The sequence below is a fragment of the Lepidochelys olivacea genome, assembly GCF_965140295.1.
Source record: "Lepidochelys olivacea isolate rLepOli2 genome assembly, chromosome: 6".
Taxonomy (NCBI): Eukaryota; Metazoa; Chordata; order Testudines; family Cheloniidae; genus Lepidochelys; species Lepidochelys olivacea.
Genome location: NC_140416.1, coordinates 68,303,972 through 68,326,266, shown reverse-complemented (window position 1 = coordinate 68,326,266; position 22,295 = coordinate 68,303,972). Strand labels below are relative to the sequence as shown.

The 22,295-nt window shown below is 47.4% G+C and overlaps 1 protein-coding gene across 3 annotated transcripts in view; it reads left to right on the top strand.

Annotated features, from left to right (window-relative positions):
• Positions 1-18,976, top strand: part of SPINT1 (serine peptidase inhibitor, Kunitz type 1) — a 30,264-nt gene extending 11,288 nt beyond the window's left edge. For 2 of the 3 annotated variants that reach the window (XM_084630638.1, XM_084630639.1), the window contains 9 exons: positions 4,983-5,134; positions 6,649-6,784; positions 8,179-8,349; positions 9,042-9,068; positions 11,588-11,713; positions 12,650-12,700; positions 14,534-14,704; positions 16,012-16,068; positions 16,456-18,976. In XM_084630638.1, the coding sequence (XP_084486764.1) occupies positions 4,983-5,134; positions 6,649-6,784; positions 8,179-8,349; positions 9,042-9,068; positions 11,588-11,713; positions 12,650-12,700; positions 14,534-14,704; positions 16,012-16,068; positions 16,456-16,652 (1,088 nt within the window). In that variant the 3' untranslated portion in view covers positions 16,653-18,976. The remainder of the gene's footprint in view (positions 1-4,982; positions 5,135-6,648; positions 6,785-8,178; positions 8,350-9,041; positions 9,069-11,587; positions 11,714-12,649; positions 12,701-14,533; positions 14,705-16,011; positions 16,069-16,455) is intronic. The other variant, XM_084630640.1, reaches the window with a different exon arrangement.
• Positions 18,977-22,295: the final 3,319 nt, after the last annotated feature.

The window sequence follows — 22,295 nt, the reverse complement described above, 5'->3', positions numbered from 1 at the left end:
TGAGGGCTCCGGCTGGGGGTGTGGGCTCTGGGGTTAGGCCGGGGATAAGGGGTTTGGGGTTCAGGAGAGGGCTCTGGGCTGGGACAGGGGGTTGGGGTGTGTGAGGGGGTATGGGCTCTGGGCTTGGGGTGTGGGCTCCAAATGAGGCCAGAAATGAGGGGTTCAGGATGCAGAAGAGGGCTCTGGGTTGGGGCAGGATATTGGGTTTGCTGGGGGGTGAGGGCTCCAGCTGGGATTACAGGCTCTGGGGTGGGGCTGAGGATGAGGTGTGTGAGGAGCAGGAGGGGTCTGTGAGTTGGGGCCAAGGGGTTTGGAATGTGGGAGGGGGTGCAGGCTCCAGCTGGGTGGTGAGGGCTCTCTGGTGAGGCTGGGGACGAGGGGCTTGGGGTGCAGGAGGGGGCTCAGGGCACAGGTTTGGGGGGTGTGGGCTCTATATAATTAAATCTGTAGGAATAGACTCCCACACCTGCATGCAGATCCACACCTCTAACATGCACTAACAAATATACTTCCACATTATTTAGTATTACAATTGTTGTTTAGTGCCTACAGGCCCCAACTAAAATCAAGGCTCCAGGGTGGTAGGTGCTGGACATACAGGTAAAAAGAGAGTATAATGTAGCTAGACAAAGGTGGGGAGACATGTCTGATACATTGGCTCTTTGCAACTACTAGTCAACCACATTCACTTGTTAAAAGAAATAATACATTTCTTTTAGAGTTCCCTTCTTTTTTAAAAACTTGTTATGAAATGAATACACACGTTTTATGTCGTCATTTTTGTGTGTGCGCAAGCCAGCAGAAGGAATAAAAGTCAGTTTGGCTGCAGATTTCATTCACACAGCAATACATGCCCCTCCCTACACAAAGACAGTCTCTTACACACACACACACACACACACACACACACACACATACATACAGTGCATGCATGCACACACTTGCCTACACAGAGACACTTTTTCATACTCTTTCTCAGGACCCTATAGTGGAGGCAGCACAGGAGTCCCATCAGGCGACAGAACCCTGAGAGGGGCAGTCTCGTTCTCCTCCCCTCCTCTCTAGCAGTCCCATTCCCAGCACTCGGAGACAGGGATACATTCCTCGAACTCCTTGGCGCCAGCGATGGGGTGACAGACTGTGGTTTGCCACAGGGCATGCGCCGCAGCTTGAGTCCAGCCACAGGAGGAGCGCGAGGAGGAGAAGAGGGCTGGCAGCAGTGGGAGAGGTGCACGCCATGACCCCTCAACGGCTGCCTGCCTGAGCGAACTAGCATGACTCACAAGCGTCCCCAAGGGGGCACTGGGTTTACAGCTGGTTGCAAGACCGTGCTGAAAGGGTACTTACCAGTGGTTCACTGTCATACTAGGACGGTGTATTTGTGGGGTCCACCCGAGGACTATCCTGAGTCTGGTACTAGTCAATAGTTTCTTTAATGACTCGGATAATGGAGGGCAAAATATGCTTCTATAATTTCTGGATGACACTAAGCTGGGAGGGTTCACAAGCACTTTGGAGGCAAGGATTAGAATTCAAAAGGACCTTGCCAAATTGGAGAATTGGTCTGAAATGAGCAAGATGAAATTCAGTAAAGACAAGGACAATGTAGTATACTTAGGAAGGAAAAATCAAATGCACAGCTACAAAATGGGGAATAACTGAGTAGGTAGTAGCACTGCTGAAAAGGATTTACAAGTTAGAGTGAATCACAAATTGAATATAAGCCAACAAGATGATGCAGTTGTGAAAAAGACTAATATTCTGGGGTGTATTAATGAGAATGTCCTATGTAATACAAGGGAGGTAGTTGTTCTTCTGAACTTGGCACTGGTGAGGCTCAGCTGGAGTACTGTGTCCAGTTTTGGGTGTCACGCTTTCAGAAACATGTGGACAAATTGGAGAGCAACAAAAATGGAGAGCAACAAAAATGATGAAAGGTTTAGAAAACATGATCTATGAGGAAAGGTTAAAAAACTGGGCATGTTTAGTCTTGAGAAAAGAAGATTGAGGGGGGACCTGATAAGTCTTCAAATATGTTACAGGCTGTAATAAAGAGGATGGAGATCAGTTGTTCTTCGTGTCCACTGAAGATAGGACAAAAAGTAATGGGCTTACTCTGCAGCAAGGGAGATTTAAGTTAGATATTAGGAAAAACATTCTAACTATAAGGATAGTTAACTAGTGGAATAGGCTTCAAAGGGAGGCTTTGCATAAACTGTTTTAAAAAAACTCCCAAAGATGGGGATTCAAAACACCTGTCGGATGGGGTGCCCACAGTACACTTGATCCTGCTTCAGCATAGGGGGATGGCACTAGCTGACCTCTTGAGGTGCCTTCCAGCTCTACATTTTTAGGAATTATTTTTATCAAAAATTCTGTGGAATAAAATGTAAAATTATTGCTGATGAAGATTGTAGGTGACCTAAAGACTGGAGTGGTAAATTTGATTACAGGGATGTGTCACTTATACAGAGTGCTCTGGATGGCTTTTGTACCCAGTTTTCTATCAGATGTTTTCATACAGCCAAATGTGAGGTCTTACATCTAGGAACATAGAATGTAAGCCATAATTACAGGATGTGAGGTTTGGCAAGCAGTGGCCATGGAAAGAACTTGAGTATCCACTGTAATTCTCTGGCTAAAGGGTTCATGTGATGCTTGGCTGTATAAACAGAATTGTTTAGTGGGGAGGTGATATAGAGTAGTAGTAGGGTCTCACAAAGCTACTAGAATACTTTGTCCAGTTTTTGTGTCAACACTCTAAAGGATTTTGGGAGGGGGGAAATAGGAGGCAGCTCAGAGAAGAGCTACAAAGAATTGTGGTCTGGAAAATGCATCTCACAGTGAGAGACTTAAGGAGATTGATTCTATTTGGTTTATTGAAGAGAGGGCCAAGAGGTGAGTTGATCATGGCTTAGAAGTATTTACTCAGGAAGAAGATGCCTAACGCCAAAGGGCTATTTAATCTAGGAGGCAAAAGGCACAGCAAGATCCAATGGCTGGAACTCGAATCTAGAAAAACTCAAATTGAAAATAAGGTGTAAATTTTTAATAGTGAAGGTAATTAACCATTGGGATATTTGACAGGTTTCAGAATAGCTGCTGTGTTAGTCTGTATCTGCAAAAGGAACAGGAGTACTTGTGGCACCTTAGAGACTAACTAATTTATTTGAGCATGAGCTTTCGTGAGCTACAGCTCACTTCATCGGATGCATACTGTGGAAACTGCAGAAGACATTATATACACAGAGACCATGAAACAATACCTCCTCCCACCCCACTCTCCTGCTGGTAATAGCTTATCTAAAGTGATCATCAAGTTGGGCCATTTCCAGCACAAATCCAGGTTTTCTCACCCTCCGTCGTCCTTCCTCCCCCCCACCCCAAACTCACTCTCCTGCTGGTAATAGCCCATCCAAAGTGACCACTCTCTTTAAAATGTGTATGATAATCAAGGTGGGCCATTTCTAGCACAAGTCAAGATGGAAGTTGCCATACAAACTGTGAGAGGTTAATTAGTTAAGATGACTATTATCAGCAGGAGAAAAAAACTTTTGTAGTGATAATCAAGATGGCCCATTTAGATAGTTGACAAGAAGGTGTGAGGATACTTAACATGGGGAAATAGATTCAATATGTGTAATGACCCAGCCACTCCCAGTCTCTATTCAAACCCAAGTTAATGGTATCTAGTTTGCATATTAATTCAAACTCAGCAGTTTCTTGTTGGAGTCTGTTGCTGAAGCTTTTCTGTTGCAAAATTGCCACCCTTAAATCTTTTACTGAGTGGCCAGAGAGGTTGAAGTAGTGTTCTACCGGTTTTTGAATGTTATGATTCCTGATGTCAGATTTGTGTCCATTTATTCTTTTGCGTAGAGACTGTTCTGTTTGGCCAATGTACATGGCAGAGGGGCATTGCTGGCACATGATGGCATATATTACATTGGTAGATGTGCAGGTAAACGAGCCCCTGATGGCGTGGCTAATGTGATTAGGTCCTTTGATGGTGTCACTTGAATGAATAAACCATTGGAATAGTTTACCAAGAGATTTGGTGTATTCTGATCCTCTCTCTATAGTAACCATTCATAGCACAGTATAAGGCTTTCATAGCTGGATTATAAATCAAGAATGGATGACTTCTTAAAAGATGTGGTTGAATTTGAGTATAAATTATTGGGCTTGATGCAGAAATTATTGGGTGAAGTTTTATGGCCTGCATTCTGTTTTTACTGGCCTGTTCCCATGATGAGGATTTACTTTTGCGTTTTACATTTTCCAGAGTGACCTTTTGATCCAGATTATGTTAGTGGTGTGAAGGGAGGGGTGTGGTCCATGGGATGGCATTTGAAGGTTGTGCAAGATTTTTTTTCAAGGGGGAGCTATTCTCCAGAGACAATATGAGTTTTGAATAGAAACCTGGAATAAGTGAATTATATCACTTCCCACATCCCCCACAAAAGTGTCTCCTTAAGTTGGGTATTGGAGGGAATTAATTGGTAGAAAATGTTGAACTGATTCCTTGTCTAACGCCAACATTAAATGGTGTGTGGGGGGGGTGGGGGGTCGGGGGGGTTATGTAAAATTTGTGAGCGTTAGGAGTCCACAGCTGTAGGAACAAGATGTTCCCTTGTCACCTATACTTCTTCCTATAGGTAAAATCTCTAAGTAGTTGCAATTGGCTCAAAGAGACTGGCTGCAGTATGGATTACTGACCAGTCACATTTAATAATGGAGAAGATGGGTTAGGTAAGAGAAATAATTCTGTTCCAGACCCTTGAAACTGACCCGGCATTCCTCATGTGCCCCACTTCTCTGTCTCAGAGCAACTTGCTTACTAACATAGAATGATCAAACGTCTTCCTATTTCAGTGACTGGAACCCACATGTATTCAGTCTGGGGGAATCCCACCCTCTTCCTGGTTGAGACAAGACCCCAGTCCTTCTTCTTACCTAAGCCTTTTGTTGCCTTTTTTCTCCAGATGATAAGCCTCCCATAGCCCGTGCTGGGATGGACATGAAGGTGCAGCCTCAGGAGCCAGTGTTACTGAGAGGCACAGAGAGCTCAGATGACCATGGGATTGTCAGTTATGATTGGAAACTTCTGCTTGGTGACACCTCTGTGGTGGTGGAGGTAGGAGCGGAGAGAGTGCTGCTTTTCTCTCCCAAAGGCTCATGCTGTATACACCAAATATGTTGCAAGTGATCAATATCTTATGGGTCACCTTGTCCTTCCCTCTTCATGTTGTTGCAGCCAAGTGTCTGCTCTCTATCTCGCCCCTCTTTAAAATGAGTTAAGGGCAGAGGAGTTGAGAGAAGAAGCTGGGCCACAATGGCAGAGTTTCCTATCAATATCCTACCGTTTTCTGTCTCTTCTGCTCTCTCCCATGCATCTTCCATACTTTTATACTTCCCTGCTGTTGTCACTCGGTGGTGCTGTCATTGCTTAGTGAGCTAACCTTTCTCCTCTCCATCAGGAAACTCTTGCAGCACAGGAAGTCAAGAATCCAGCGAGTGCTCCTGGATCCTCATCCCCTGTGCATTTGATCTGTTCTATTTTGGGAGGTGGCGGGGGGGGAGGGGGGAGAGAGAATCATAGAATATCAGGGTTGGAAGGGACCTCAGGAGGTCATCTAGTCCAACCCCCTGCTCAAAGCAGGACCAATCCCCAACTAAATCATCCCAGCCAGGGCTTTGTCAAGCCTGACCTTAAAAACCAATAAGGAAGGAGATTCCACCACTTCCCTAGGTAACCCATTCCAGTGCTTCACCACTGGAATGTTGCGAGAGAGAGAGAAAACAGTATCTAAAGTGCTATAACCATCTTTGCTTCTTAGTGCGTGTCTTTGAGCGAGGTGTCTGACCCATACTCTGGTTCTACTATGCTCTGATTGCTAGCCTTCTCCTCCCCAAATGGGCTAGCTCGTATCCCTGTGGCCTGTCCCTAGAGTTCTGCTCCTGTTCTCATTGGGCTGTTCTCTGATTTCTTCACTGTCTTGGATAGGTGCTTCTCCCTGTTCAAATCCTACAATCCTTACGTGCCTGAAAGGCTACATGAGCTAATTAAAGCCAAGACTTAAAACCCATTGATGCCTGCTGTCAGATGGCATGGTGTACCCAGAGACTAGTAAGCAACAACAACACAGTTAGAATGCCTGTCACTGAGGCGTTCTTTACATAAGGTTTTATCATCATGTTACAGATGGGGAAACTGAGGCACAAAGCTGCTCAGTGACTTTCTCAAAATTGCACAACAAATCAGTGGCAGAGTAAGAAATAGAACCCATGCCTCTTGACTCCTATCTGGCTGTAATATCTTCAGAGCCTATGGCACTACTGAGCTTATTATCTAGTCCAAAGTGTAGTGCCCTAAAGACCACCAGTATCTAGACTGGTCATGCTAGGGTGCTGAGGATGTGGTGTTATCTACCTCCCTTAGCCCGCTTGGGCATGCGCAGGCAGAATCTAGCCCATAGTTGTAAAGAATCCCAGAGTGCTTTACAAGATGACAGTGCGTGGAAGCCTATTCCAGGTGTGGCTCAGCTGCTCTCCTCCTAACGCAACACACATGGGCGCATACTCCCCTCTCCCCCCACTGTTTGATATGCCAGCTCCTTCTCTGACTTTGTTTGTTTTGCTTTTTCGAAGAAAGGGTCAGATCAAGCTGAGATCTCCAACCTGCAGGAGGGGCAGTATGTCTTCCAGCTCACTGTCACAGACAGTGCTGGCCAGCAGGACTCCAGCAACATCACAATTATGGTCCTGACAGCTGAACAGACTGAAGGTGAGTCTACCCAGATAGACCTTTGAACTAGAATCTCCAGGGGTCCCACCTAAGATTGCTGCTCTAATAGGTTATCAGCAAGCTAAGTATGTTACCAGCACTCTTGTGGGAGATGGTGCATGGGAATACCGTATGTTGGGGGACTGGAGGCAGGACGACTGTATGAAGTTTCTCCAGATGAAAATTTAACCTACCACACCTAAACTTTATTAGTATTAGGCAGTGTTTCTGAAACTTGGGATACTGCTTTGGGATAAAGCCCCTGGCGGGCCGGGCCAGGCCGGTTTGCTTACCTGCCACGTCCGCAGGTTCGGCCGATCACGGCTCCCACTGGCTGCAGTTTGCTGCTGCAGGCCAATGGGGGCTGCGGGAAGTGGCGGCCGGTACATCCCTTGGCCCGCGCCGCTTCCCGCAGCCCCCATTGGCCTGGAGCGGCGAACCGCAGCCAGGGGGAGCCGCGATCGGCCGAACCTGCAGATGCAGCAGGTAAACAAACCGGCCTGGCCCGCCAGGGGCTTTCCCTGAACAAGTGGTGTCCCAAGTTTGGGAAATACTGGTATAAGATCTCCCCATCCACCACTGCCTTTCTCAGTTTCTCCAATCCCCATGCAAAACTAACGCATGGTAATGAACTGACCATGTGTGTGAGACTCTGCTCTTTATTGGATGGGACCAAAACTGCTCAGCTCTATATCATAGGCCTTATACTGCTAACAACAATTGTCCTTTAGCTCAGGTAAGAGCTTGTGCTTTTGGAGAAGGAGTACCTGAGGGGGGGTGTGTGTGTGTGTGTTTAATTCCTTGCTTACACTATGAAGTGCCAAATAATCCTAGTGTGCAGCATAGCGACAGCTATCACTGTGAAGTCCTAAATGGCCACGGATTTGATTATCAAACTTCCTACAAAGGATTTGTGCCTGGTAATCAAGATGTTCAGAGTTCTGCGTCAATGAGGCAGTGTGAGTTCTTGGTGGCCATTTGGCAGCAATGCCTTAAGCAGAGGTGTCCTCTCTCCATCCCAGTACCACGGTAAATAGACTTCCCTAGAATGCAGACAAGAAAATATTTTTTAGAAGGAACGTCCTCAGACTGAGCTCAAGATATGTGTAGCCTTTGGGAGAACTCTTCCCCCTCCTCCCCCCTGCCCTCCCACAAGCCACCAGTGCCTGCTCCTGCCCTCCCTTTGTGACTACAAAGATGGGACAATTGGCGTCAGATTAGCTAGTGCTTGATCCTGCCCTAGCAGTACGCTGCAGTCATTGCTGCTGATCCAGCTCACCTCCTGATATTTCAGCAAGGCCAAGCATCCATACTCCAGCTGTGGAGTTGAAGTAAAACGAGCTCTGGCCTTGCATGCAGACGTTTTGCATTGGAGTACCTTTCTTACATTCCAGAGTTCTGCTTGGCTCCTAGTAAGGTGGGTCGGTGCCGTGGGTCCTTTCCCCGCTGGTTCTACAATCCAGCGTCTCAGCAATGTGAGAGATTCACCTTTGGGGGCTGCAAGGCCAACAAGAATAACTACGTACGGGAGGAAGAGTGTAAACTTGCCTGCAAGAATGTTCAAGGTGAGTCCATCTAGAGCAGAAACCCCTGGGTCAGTGCGGTCTCATGGTTCCATTGATTGGCATATACTTGGTATTTAGTTTGAAGTTTCTGTCTACTCAGCGTTCCTCACCATGGCGTGAAAGAAGTTCATTCAAGGCCTGGTGTTTACTACACTTCTGTGGCCACAGACTTGCTTTCAAAATCCTTTTCGTGCTACCTATAAATGTAGCCACAGAACAAGGTGTCTTGCCATGGAGGTGCCAGAAGTTCCTCTCTTTCCCATGAAATTCAGCTTTCTCTTTACACCCTTTAGCCGTAGCACAGCTGAGCCTTTGTTAAGAGCCAATCAGCAAAGTCTGCGATGTGACGAATTCATGGGGCCTCTGTCAGGCCACTGTGCTTCATATTGAGCCTCAAGGTGAGGTCAGAGGAACGGAGACAAGAGAGACAATTTGGAATAGCTTGACTGGCTTAGGAGGGGTGAGGTGGGAGGGACTTCAGAGCAGTCAGTACCTTTCCTACCTCCCCTCCCCACACAGGATATAGCTCTCCTGGAAAATGCAATATTGGATTTTGGTAAACAATCAAAATGTTTGTCCCAGGTAGCTGTTGTGCTAGGGTAGCCTTGGTTATTGTGGGAGGCATAGAGACCCGTATAGAACAGATTCTGATTCACCAAAATAATGTAGCTTTTTTTATGTCTTTTCTGCAGGCTCTTTTGGAACGCGGGCCAAGCCAGGTAGGCTTCTCATACCTCTCTGTCTAATGTGCAGTGTGTTCCGGTAAGTGTGAATGAGAGAGGTGGGTGTCGAGGCTAAAATCTAAGTTCTGTAGCTTTATAGCTAGCACTCTGCACTTCCAAGTCATGAAAGAGGAAGCTTGTTCGCTCCCTGGGGAAAGGAGGCACTTTGCTTCATTCCACACTGACTTCCTTGGACCAAGTTTGGAGTGGCACTGATGGACTCTGAAGTGAGTACTGTCCAGGCTTCCCATGCCCCAGGAAGCTCAAAGGGAGGCACAAGCCCTTCACGACATATCTGGGTGCCAGGAGGTGGGGGTTTTCTGGTGAACACTGTTCCCCCCACCCCAAAAAACCCATAATCTTTCATAGAATATCAGGGTTGGAAGGGACCTCAGGAGGTCATCTAATACAACCCCCTGCTCAAAGCAGGACCAATCCCCAACTAAATCATCCCAGCCAGGGCTTTGTCAAGCCTGACCTTAAAAATATCTAAGGAAGGAGATTCCACCACCTCCCTAGGAAACGCATTCCAGTGTTTCACCACCCTCCGAGTGAAAAAGTTTTTCCTAATATCCAACCTAAACCTCCCCCACTGCAACTTGAGACCATTACTCCTTGTTCTGTCATCAGCTACTACTGAGTACAGTCTAGATCCTCTTTGGAACCCCCTTTCAGGTAGTTGAAAGCAGCTATCAAATCCCTCCTCATTCTTCTCTTCCGCAGACTAAACAATCCCAGTTCCCTCAGCCTCTCCTCATAAGTCATGTGTTCCAGTCCCCTAATCATTTTTGTTGCCCTCTGCTGGACTCTTTCCAATTTTTCCACATCCTTCTTGTAGTGTGGGGCCCAAAACTGGACACAGTACTCCAGATGAGGCCTCACCAATGTCAAATAGAGGGGAACGATCACATCCCTTGATCTGCTGGCAATGCCCCTACATATATCCCAAAATGCCATTAGCCTTCTTGGCAACAAGGGCACACTGTTGACTCCTATCCAGCTTCTTGTCCACTGTAACCCCTAGGTCCTTTTCTGCAGAACTGCTGCCTAGCCATTCGGCCCCTAGTCTGTAGTGGTGCATGGGATTCTTCCATCCTAAGTGCAGGACTCTCTGCACTTGTCCTTGTTGAACCTCATCAGATTTCTTTTGGCCCAGTCCTCTCATTTGTTTAGGTCCCTCTGTATCCTATCCCTCCCCTCCAGCGTATCTACCTCTCCTCCCAGTTTAGTGTCATCTGCAGACTTGCTGAGGGTGCAATCCACACCACCCTCCAGATCATTTATGAAGATATTGAACAAAACCGACCCTTGGGGCACTCTCCACTTGATACCGGCTGCCAACTAGACATGGAGCCATTGGTCACTACCCGTTGAGCCCGACAATCTAGCCAGCTTTCTATACACCTTTATAGTCCATTCATCCAGCCCATACTTCTTTAACTTGCAGGCAAGAATACTGTGGGAGACCGTGTCAATAGCTTTGCTAAAGTCAAGGAACAACACGTCCACTGCTTTTCTCTCATCCACAGAGCCAGTTATCTTGTCATAGAAGGCAATTAGATTAGTCAGGCATGACTTGCCCTTGGTGAATCCATGCTGACTGCTCCTGATCACTTTCCTCTAAGTGCTTCAGAATTGATTCCTTGAGGACCTGCTCCATGATTTTTCCAGGGACTGAGGTGAGGCTGACTGGCCTGTAGTTCCCAGGATCCTCCTCCTTTCCTTTTTTAAAGATGGGCACTACATTAGCCTTTTTCCAGTCATCCGGGACCTCCCCCGATCGCCATGAGTTTTCAAAGATAATAGCCAATGGCTCTGCAATCACATCCGCCAACTCCTTTAGCACTCTCGAATGCAGCGCATCCGGCCCCATGGACTTGTGCTTGTCCAGCTTTTCTAAATAGTCCCGAACCACTTCTTTCTCCACAGAGGGCTGGCCACCCCCTCCCCATGCTGTGCCGCCCAGTGCAGCAATCTGGGAGCTGACCTTGTTCGTGAAGACAGAGGCAAAAAAAGCACTGAGTACATTAGCTTTTTCCACATCCTCTGTCACTAGGTTGCCTCCCTCATTCACTAAGGGGCCCACACTTTCCTTGACTTTCTTCTTGTTGCTAACATACCTGAAGAAACCCTTCTTATTACTCTTAACATCTCTTGCTAGCTGCAACTCCAGGTGTGATTTGGCCTTCCTGATTTCACTCCTGCATGCCCGAGCAATATTTTTAAAGTCTTCCCTGGTCATTTGTCCAATCTTCCACTTCTTGTAAGCTTCTTTTTTGTGTTTAAGATCAGCAAGGATTTCACTTTTAAGCCAAGCTGGTCGCCTGCCATATTTACTATTCTTTCTACACATCGGGATGGTTTGTCCCTGTAACCTCAATAAGGATTCTTTAAAATACAGCCAGCTCTCCTGGACTCCTTTTCCACCTCATGTTATTCTCCCAGGGGATCCTGCCCATCAGTTCCCTGAGGGAGTCAGTCTGCTTTTTCTGAAGTCCAGCTTCTTTCTGTTACAGTGTGCAATGGGAACTGTGAGTCCTTCCACTTCAAATGCAGAGATGGCTGCTGCATTGATGGTTTCCTGGAATGTGATGAAACTTCAGATTGTGCAGATGGATCAGATGAGGCGTATTGTGAGACGTGTAAGTACTTGGAGTCTGGGTCCAAAACTTTCCAACTTTAGTGCCTGAAGATGGATACATCTTACTGTAGCATAGTACTCTGGTCTCCTAACCCAGTTGTATCCCTCACACGTAAGCATCTTCACAGCACTGCCCTGTCACTAGCATTTGGGAGTCCCAACACTGCTGATCACGCTGTTCTTGACTCTCCCTTACTTCCTGGATTCTTCCTCCACTCTCTCTCTCCCCTCTGGAGTCTACCCTTCTGTCTGTGACCCACAGGGTTCTGTCCTTTTCTCCCCCTGTATCTTATCCCTGAGTGACCTTAGCTGGTCTCATGTTTTCATGTACCACCTCCAAATACTTTTTGCCACCCCGACATCTTCCAGTCTCTTAAACATTACAAGGATGTCCTGCTAACAGCTTGCACCTGACATGGCAAACACTGAACTCCTTAACCTCCCTCTTGCTTCTTTGTCATGACAGATAATTCCTGGGATCCTTTCTGTTTTCTCATCCTACAGCATGTGTATATTCTATGATTCCCCTCTCTTGAGCATCACAAACCAGTATTAGTTTTAAAAGTCTAGAGTGACATGACTTTTTTTTCCCCCCACTTCTCTTGGGAGGCTATTCCACAGTCAAATACATCTTGCTGTCAGGGAGTATTTCCTGATAAGGAGCCTAAACTTTCCCTTCCTTAATTTCATCCCATTATTATTAGTCACACTTCCATACCTAATTCCTTTTCCACCTTGATTTTTTAAAAATATTTGTGGACCTGGATTTATAGCTTCTTTGCCTGCCTTATGTATGATACTAGCAGAAGGGAGAAAAAAGTATTTAGGAAGTGTCCCACAAAGACCTCTCTCTTCACATATCTTGGGATGGGTGGAGGAGTTTCATACTGAGCCGGGGACTGTACGTTTCTATCCTATGAGCTGTTTCTTTTTGCAGATGCACTTGCGTTCAATAAACTACGGAAAATCAATGTTACGACCGAGCAGGGTATGTGTGTTACAAATCCTGAAAGGCTACTTTAGCCTTCTTCCAGGTATTTTCCCAGTGCATAGTGGGAAATTGCCTATCCCAGAAAAGGACTCTTGCCTAGCATAAGCCAGTCAGTGCCTGACTGATCCCATTGACACTGGGTCTAAAAGCATTTCCTGAATCAATTTCAGCACTGTTTGTTTGCCTGAATAGTATAGAGGAGGCATAACCAGAGTAAAACCTCTTCACCACGGTAAGTAGCGCCGTGCTCCTCCAGGGAGCTCCTCCCACACCCATACCCCCATGCAGTAAGTTGCATGACACTCACCGCATCAATCTGTCTAAACTTGGGAGGATGAATTGCTCCAGTCAACATTGCAAGGATTTGAGTGTGTGGTTCTAATGCCATACCTGATGCCTAGACCACACTCCAATGCCTTCTGGGGAGACTTATGGACAGGTGGCAGTTCTGCTTGGCAGTGTCCTGTTTATTAAGTGAACTTTGAACACTTGGGCAGTCAGGCACTGGTGTAATGTTAGACGGATGAGAACCTCAGGATTACCTCTGGACTCTAGGCCACCCTCTCTCTGTTTGTTTTAATCTACCAATGACAGCTGTTGGCCTCATTAGCTCTCACTCATTGCAGTGATTGCTGGAGTGCTCTCCCTGCTCTGTGGGAAGGGGAGACTTTCCCTTCTTTTAAGCCTCCATGCTTAGGGCTTGCCTACATAGGGAAGTGATCTCCGAATAAGGTAGGGTGTGAATTTAACATGCTAGAGTTATTCGGTGGAGTAGCTATTGCAGTCAGGGCTTGTTTACAAGAGGAACGTACTGGGGAGGCACTGATCTCTCTTCTGATGGGAACAGCATTATCCTCTTCCAGCCTCTGCTAAAATGCCCTAATTGGCTATATCCCCACCCCCCCCATTCACTCTTGGGGCTGTGAGGGTGATTGTTGCCAGTGTGCCTGCAGTTGATTGGCAGTTATATCAATCAGATGTTGATAGTCTTTGCTAACTCTAGGAAATAGGTGGCACAAAGTGGCTTGGAGACTGAACAGTGGCACACGGGGCACTAGAGGAGTTATGAAGCATGGACACTGTAACTGTGCTGGTTGAGCCCTGTCACGGAGTCCCCAGGCAATGCTCTGCAACTGCTCCCTATGAAGCCAGTCTGGTGAAGTCTCCTCCGTGTGAGCAGACTGTTTCCAGGCAAAAAGCTCACACGACTTCCACCTTCCTAGGTCTGACCTCGGAGCATTCAGCATCCTCTGCCCCTCCGTGCGCTTCCCACAGCGAGTCCGCCCAGGTTGGGTCCCGGGGAAGCCAGAGGGTCCTGCAGCCCAACTTCACAGTCAGACATGACTCTTAGCCAGCCAGTAAAACAGAGGTTTATTAGATGACAGGAACACGGTCTAAAGCAGAGCTGTACAAAGAACAGGACCCCTCAGCCGGGTCCATTTTGGGGGGCAGTGAGCGAGACAACCAAGTCTGTGTCTGCACTTCACTCCACATCCCCAGCCAGCCCAAACTGACTCCCCCTCCAGACCCTCCTCCTCTGGGCTTTGTCCCTTTCCCCGGCCAGGAGGTCACCTGATTCCTTTGTTCTCCAACCCTTTAGCTATTACCTTGCAGGGGGGAAAGGCCCAGGCCATCAGTTGCCAGGAGATGGGAGTGTCGGCCATTTATGTACACTGGCCCTTTGCTCTGCAACAATTACACCCCTTATCTCACCACCTAGAGACTTAAGAAATGCATAGGGGAAACTGAGACACCCCTACAGTATTCAGAGGAAACATTAAGAACAGTCCCCCTTCGTCACAAGCCTGAACACCTCTCTTGCTTTGCCAGGTCACTGTGTGGATTTACCAGACACTGGGCTGTGCAAAGAGAGCATCCCCCGCTGGTACTATAACCCATTCACCGAGAAATGTGACCGCTTCACCTACGGGGGCTGTGAAGGCAACCGAAATAACTTTGAGGAGGAAGAAGAGTGTCTGAAATCATGTGCAGGCATCACAAGTAAGCAACAGGGCTGTGGGGTGAGGGGGACAGCATCTCTACCACAGTGAAACCCTCCAAGCTAAATTCCCTGGCTCCAAATAGGCTGGAGCTCTGCAGAGCATGAGATGGAGCATTGCTTTCTAACCCTGGCCTCTCTCCACAAAGCTCCTCGTTCTGTCTGATTGCTCGTGCAGAGCACCCAGAAAATAACACTCTGCAGTACAACCTCCCCCAGGCCACCCTACTTTTCTTGGGAGTGTCTTGAGCTCCGTTACTGCTGTGAACTAGAGGAGCATTTTGGGTATTGATGTGCAAGGCATTGGCTCTTGGCGGTCCAGCCAGAGAGAATTCCAATAGTTCTTGACACTGGAGTGAAATGGCCCAGTTTAGGGGCCGTGGGTATCTGTTTTGCCCTCTTCAGGGTCATCACATTGATACAACGATGGAGGAGGCAAAACTGGATATTTGGTGGTGGGGAGACACATGCCCCCAAACCTGTAGGTCCTCTCTGTAAGGACAGGTTTCAGAGTAACAGCCGTGTTAGTCTGTATTCGCAAAAAGAAAAGGAGTACTTGTGGCACCTTAGAGACTAACCAATTTATTAGAGCATAAGCTTTCGTGAGCTACAGCTCACTTCCTCAGATGCATATCGTGGAAACTGCAGCAGGCTTTATATATACACAGAGAATATGAAACAATACCTCCTCCCACCCCACTGTCCTGCTGGTAATAGCTTATCTAAAGTGATCATCAGGTGGGCCATTTCCAGCACAAATCCAGGTTTTCTCACCCTCCACCCCCCCACACAAATTCACTCTCCTGCTGGTGATAGCCCATCCAAAGGACAGTTGACTCAGATGTGCTAAAACATGCATCTAGAAACTAGTTTTACATCAGCTAGTGCAGATTGTGTCTTGTCTGAGTGGGAGGGGAGGGGGTCCCAAAGAAGGGATTCCATTAAGCTGTGTATGTAAGGAAGTGGAGAGACTCCTGCTCTGATGCTTTCTCTGAAGTGTTGCGTGGATCAATACCATCCTTCACTGGCCTGCCCCAAGAGCATATTTTCCCCCATTGGGGCTGTCAGAAGGGAGACTCTCTCCTCCCCAGATTCCTGTATTTGTAGAGAAAGAGAGAAGCCAGAATTAAAGAAATGGACAATAATGCCCTGGCTGAGTTGAGGGTGTGCTGGAAGGGAATACTCTGGTGGTTAATTCCATGTATGCAGTTTGACTCCAGCATGAAAGTGTCCTGGGAGGCTGGTGCCTCATCCCATTGTTCCCAGCTCTCTCATGAGACTGTTTGTTTGTTGTTTTTTCCCTGTGCAGAGGCAGATGTGATTGGCCAGAGATGGGGAGCATATGGGACCCAGCAAGCTGGCTTGAGTAAGTAAGAATTCTACTCAAGTGACATGTTTGTCATGATCTCTCCTTCCCTCTCTCATGGAATGTATTGCACTTCATTATCGGGGGGGGGAGGGAACATCACATCTAACTTCAGGAAGTAATGTGGTCTTCATGGGACAAGGGAAATGGATCTGTGGGACTCCTTCTCCTCTCTCACTCCTGTGTGACTCGGTTGACCTCTGTAGTTACTCCTAATATAAGCGAGAAGAGAATTGAGCCCTATAATCTGTAGGCATCAAAGAACAGCAGGAAGACTCTCTCCTCTCATAGCCAGTCTGGCATGTCCCCCACTGACCTGGATAGCTGAGGATAGGCTTGATACAGGTGGGTATTTGAAACTTGTAACTGTGTGTGTCCCCCTTACAGGTGCTTTTGAGGTGGCTATTACAGTTCTCCTTTGTATCTGCATAATGGTAGTCGTGGTCATCATTGGCTACTTCTTCCTGAAGAATAGAAAGAGGAACAGCCGGCGACGCCAGCCTACCACTGCTACCAACTCAACCCTCTCCACCACAGAGGATACTGAGCACCTGGTTTACAACAGTACAACCAAACCCATCTGATCCAAGCACTTCCCTCTGATCAGGCACAGTTCCATGTACTGTTTGTGTTAGAAACAATAGCCTGTGCCTGAAGGACTCTTCACCTCCTTTTCTATTAGAAGATGTTTGTAGCGTGGCAGTAGATACTAGCCATGTCCCAAGTGCTTGTGGTTGCTCTTGAAGCTGAAAGTATGGGGAAGGATTTTAGTTCACCTCTTGACTTTTTCCCCTTCCCATTTTGAGCAATCCAGTCACAGCTCTGAGTGGTTCTGTGCCTGCCACTCTAAGTGAGATTGGCAGAAGGATTTGCTGTATCTACTGAAGGGGCTGTGGTTTGACTTTTATGTGGCATTAATTTTTCTGCAGGCCCACCAGAACCAGCTATTTTTTTTTTTTCCTGTGACATGTAAATCTGCCCACTTTGGGTCTATCCAACCACCTCCTCATATTCACCGGTCCCCAAACCACCTTCCCTAGGTAGTTCTGTCCCAATGCCAAACTTGGGGATCTCCGTGAGAATTTGTCTGGGCTTGCATGCTTCACATGACTGGCTCAGTCAGTGCTGTGAACTATGTGCCAGTCTTTCAGATGATCTCTCTTCTATGACAGGAAAGACAGGGTTGTCTACATTTTGATTGCTGTTTGAGTTTTGAACAGATATTACAGAAATGTGTAACTAATATCTCCCCAAACACACCGCAGTAAGAGTTTTACATGTACCCTTCTTTGTCTTCCCCTTCCACGTGTCTGTTTTTCAGGATGACAGTCTGGTCTCTAAACACTCTTTGCAAATGTGCATATTCTTACTCAAAGTGAATGGAAGGATATGTCCCTAGTTTTCTAGCTAGTCTTAGGGGGAGATGGAAAGAGTGGCCTCTCCACCCTTGCAGGTTCAGCCAGTACCCTTGCTTCAGCTGTGCTGAACTAACGCCACCTGTTGGTTGCTCATGGTAAGTTCTGCCACAGGGAAGGGGCCAATCAGCACAGCGTGGGAACAAGGTAGTATCCTGGCAAAAGGACCCTGGTTGGCTTTTTGGAGGAAGAGGACATGTATGGAGAAATGAGCAGCTTCCCACCCATGCACCAAAGATGGATAGAGGTGAAACTGAGGGAGGGAGGGTGAGCAAGCATGTTGGTCCATTTTCTCATGTCCCAAACCACAGAGTGTAATAGCCCCAGCTCTGGTGAAACTGCTCACAGGCCTCTGGATTTGCCCAGGTGATGGCCTGGCTCTGCTGTTGGGGACAGATGTCTGGAGCAGCTCAATGTGGTTAGCTTGTAACTTTTTTTGCAAATGTTCCTTTATTTAACATTTTGAGGCTGAGAATCTCACGCAGTGCCAGAGTGCCCCTTTGCTGATCAACATACCTGAGAGAGCCCCGATTCGGGGCTGTGCAGAGGAAAGTGAACCTCCCTGGTTCTCTTACTCAGTCACTTTTTCTCCCATCCCTATTTTGACTGGAACAAAATGAGCCCAGCTGCTAGCATTGAAGTCTAGCACCAGCTACGTGAGGCTCTGAGAACTTACCCAGACACTAGTCCCTGTACTCACTCATGTTCTTGTTGAGTAGCTAAGTACAAAGTCCCAACTCCAGGCAGAGACTAAGCCCTTTACTCTGCACTCCTGCTTCTCTCGGTGACAGTGATGGGGCCTCTCACCCCAGCCATGCACCTAATAGTCCAGGCTACTCTTGCTTTTAGAATGGAACCCAACTCTCTCTAGTTGGGGTGAGGAGTTGTCTGTGAAATGCTTCTGAAGCAATGCTGGTTAATACTGGGATTAGAGCCTGGACTCCCCATGTCCACTGCTTTGGAAATATCCACTATGAAGTGATAACCTGGATCATTTTCTTTTATGACTTTTAAAAACGTTAAATGTATGTACAGATTTTTTTTTTTTAAACGTTTGGACACAAGTGTGTGGGACCCGTCCCCAGAGGGTTGTGGCTGTGGTGAGCTGGCACTAGTGGATGTCCTGGGGAAGGTTATGAAGTGATTATAATCTCTTCTTGAATGGAGTGACACTCGGACTCCTCGGGTGTGAGTCCAGCAGAACTGTCCCTCTCTTGGGAGGATGATGACTGCCCCCAAGCCGCTGGTGCTCCGATTGCAGGCTTGATAACCCACAATTGCCCCCTGAAGGGATGGCAAAGGACATGTAGACACCTGCCTGAGCGCCTGCCCATTGCCAGGCTCTCATGTTTTTCTGGTCTGCCTTGCATCATCTCCTCCACACCCAGCCTCCTGTGCTTTTCTACAACCCCCCAGGCCTGTGTAAGAATCCTTAACTCATGATTTTGCTCCCTCTGTAAATGCAGATTTTAATAAAATATTGTTCGTCTTTATCTGGCTTGAGAGAAGTGTCTGAGGAATGTTGTCCTCCTGTCAGTGAGGAGTCTTCCCTCAGCACCAGCATTCCCGCTCAGGTTGTAGTGGCTTGGGGGATAGGGCTGAAGTGGCTCTGTGGTATCTGCCTCAGGGAGGGGAATGAGCCCACACTGTTGAGGTGGGGGGAGTTGTTAAGCACAAAATACTATAGTGATGAATGCAGCAGAAATGCTTGATTACATAGATAATGACTAAGTCTGAGGCATTCTGGGAATGAGATCGCTTCCCATTAACACACAGGGAGGAAGGGAAGGGTGTAGCCTGAAACTGGGCTTTCAGCTAGTCAGACTGGTTTTGGGTCTTTGAAACCAAACACAAACACGCTCTTCTTTTCCCATGTGTAGTTCTTTCTCTACCTTGGGGCTGCTGATCAGTCAGCCACTGTCATGGAAATTTTGCTTATATCCCTGATGGATGTGTGTGAAAACCAGGATAACCCTCCCCCCACCTCCTCACACACTGATCTCCTTAGGCTCTAAAGGTTAAGTAACTCTACAGCCAGGAAATGTGTTTTGCATGGCGCAGTTCAGTAGACTGCATTAATTACCAAATGTTTCCTGCTAGTCTGCTCCACTTCTAAGAGCTCTGTGTAAGCCAAAACTTCTCTCTCTTGCCAACAGATTTAAGAATTTTATTAAGATGATAAAATAAAAAGAAAACAGTACAGAGTTAAAGCATAGAAGTATCTTGTTATCAGGGAATAACGTACAGATTATCAAGGGGTGCAACATTTGGTTTAGGATCGGATGCCGTAAGGAGTACATAATCTTCAGTATCCCCAACTGGGGGTAAAAGGTTAACGGGTCAAAGTACAGACATTGAGCTATGAGGGTATGTTGCTCATATAATGACTATGTTCAGGTGTGGAATATAATGAGTGTGGATGATGAGGATGGATTTACCCTCATTTGATGAGATTTAATGTTCAGTGAGTTTATGGTTCCAGTTAATATGGTCCAATGGAAAAAGTCTCTCAGTCCCTTTATTACCTCACCCACCTTGTCTCTCCAGTTCTTCTTTGTTCAGTTTCAACCTATTTTTCCTACTGTTCATCTCTGTTCCCCCCCCCCCCCCAGACCACCCTAAACAACTCCTCTTTTTGGTGGGGCCTATACTTTGCCAATACATTGCGCCTGTACCTAGCTCACTCACACCCGCAGCTTGGGGAACAGTGATAGTCACCGGTTAAAGTGCTGGCTTTCTCAGTAGGGCTTGCTCCTCACAGGTCAATGGCTGGGTTCTGCCTCCCAGGACAGCTGTGCTCCTGTTTTCTTCCTTCCTTTGTCATTTGGGAAGCAGAGCCATGCCAGGAGGAAGCTGGAAGCCAGCCCAGCCAAGTGCACTGTTACCCTCCTTCAATTCTTTTCCTCTAGGAGAAACTGATCCTTTTCATTTCTCTCCCTCCCTTGAGATTCATGCTTTAATAAGAGATGCAGTAGTATTTAAAAAAAAAGCATAGCAAACCAAAAGCATCCACCTATGCTGGGGAGTCCTTGTGATCACGAAAGCTCATGCTCAAATAAATTGGTTAGTCTCTAAGGTACCACAAGTACTCCTTTTCTTTTTGCGAATACAGACTAACACGGCTGTTACTCTGAAACTTGTGATTACTGGCAATCCCACAGAGCCTTAGTTGCTGGCTTTGGATGGTGGGGGCAGAAATTTGTCATGAGTGAATGCTGACCTAGGCAACAGGGGCAGTCAGTCTCAGTGCTGGGATTATTCCCTCCCCCAGTGTGTAAAGTGGGGATAACAAAATGCACCGACCACATTGTGGTTCCTAGTTAATGTTTGGTTTCAGAGTAGCAGCCGTGTTAGTCTGTATTTGCAAAAAGAAAAGGAGTACTTGTGGCACCTTAGAGACTAACCAATTTATTTGAGCATGCTCGGGGGTCACATAACTGTTGGTGAGAGAGACGAAACTTTCAAGCTCCACAGAGCTCTTCAGCAGAAAGAAGAGCTCTGTGTGGCTGGAAACGTGTCTCTCTCATCAACAGAAGTTGGTCCAATAAAATATATTACCTCACCCACCTTGTGTCTCTCGTACCCTGGGACTGACACAGCTACATCTACACTGCCTTTATAAAATGGGTCACTCCGGGAGGAGCCCTCCAAATAGTCTCGCTAACCCTTCTCCAAAGGCTCAGGCCGGACCTGGGCATGGATGTGGGAAATTGTGCACTCGGGTGGTAAGCAGTTGGTTTTGTGGGAAAGGGGTAGGTGGCAGCAGCCAAAAGTGATTTGTAGGCCTATCCCCCAATGCTAACGCTGCCTCTGGCTTTGCCATGTCCTGCTCTTGAGCGCATAATGTCCTTTTGTGGTAAATCTAGGCAGCCTTTGCTTTATGAAGACCTCTCAGGAGAAGCTGGTTTGCTCGCAAACCATTTGAGCTCTTGCAGTACATCAGAGTTGCTAGTCAGACTAGCAAGCAGCTAATCCACTCTGAGAACCTGTATTATAGGCAAGCAAAGCAGCTTCTCCTGGGGGCTCTTCCTAAAGCAAAGGTTGCCTAGATTTAACAGGCTTTTTTCAATTAAAACAAATCTGCCTGTCTGGGGGCCCCTGAGGTGACCTTCACGGAGGCTGCAGGTTAAGGCAGACCCCTCACACACTCATAAAAGTGCTTTCTCCTGGACATCCTTTCCCTTTCCTCCCAGCAGCTAGGAGGTGAGAGCGGGGGCATATTGTGGGAGGGCCACAAAATAATTGCGGCACACTGAGCACGCAAGCTACGTGAGCGAGCAGAGCTCAGCACTTGCAGTTCCCATTATTTCAGCTGGAGCTGTGGGTGCTCAGCATGGGAAAACCAACCCGCCCCCCCTCCCCCCCCCCATGAGGATTCAGAAAGGGGCAGGCCCTGGTCCAGGCACCGGTTTCTCGGAGTGGCGCCTGTAGGGTATAAAACGCTTCAGAAAATTGCAGTTCCCAGTTTGGCCATGTGGTGTCACCAGTGGCTCTCATGCAGTTACTGTCTGTAAACACAGGCTTCCTGGCTTCTAATACTTGGCAGGAGTTGCTGAGCCTTGGTCTAAATTTTAAGCATAGATTAATGTAGCTCAGCGGTTCTCAAACTTCATTGCAGCGTGACCCCCTTCTGACAACAAAAACTACTACATGACCCCAGGAGGGGGCACTGAAGACAGAGCCTGCCCGAGCCCCACCACCCTAGGCTTCTGCCCTGGGCAGGGGGCATATAACCTTAGCCCTGAGTGGTGGGGCTTGGGCTTGGGCTTCAGACTTGCTGAGGCCCAGGGCCAACACCAGCCTTGGTGGGGT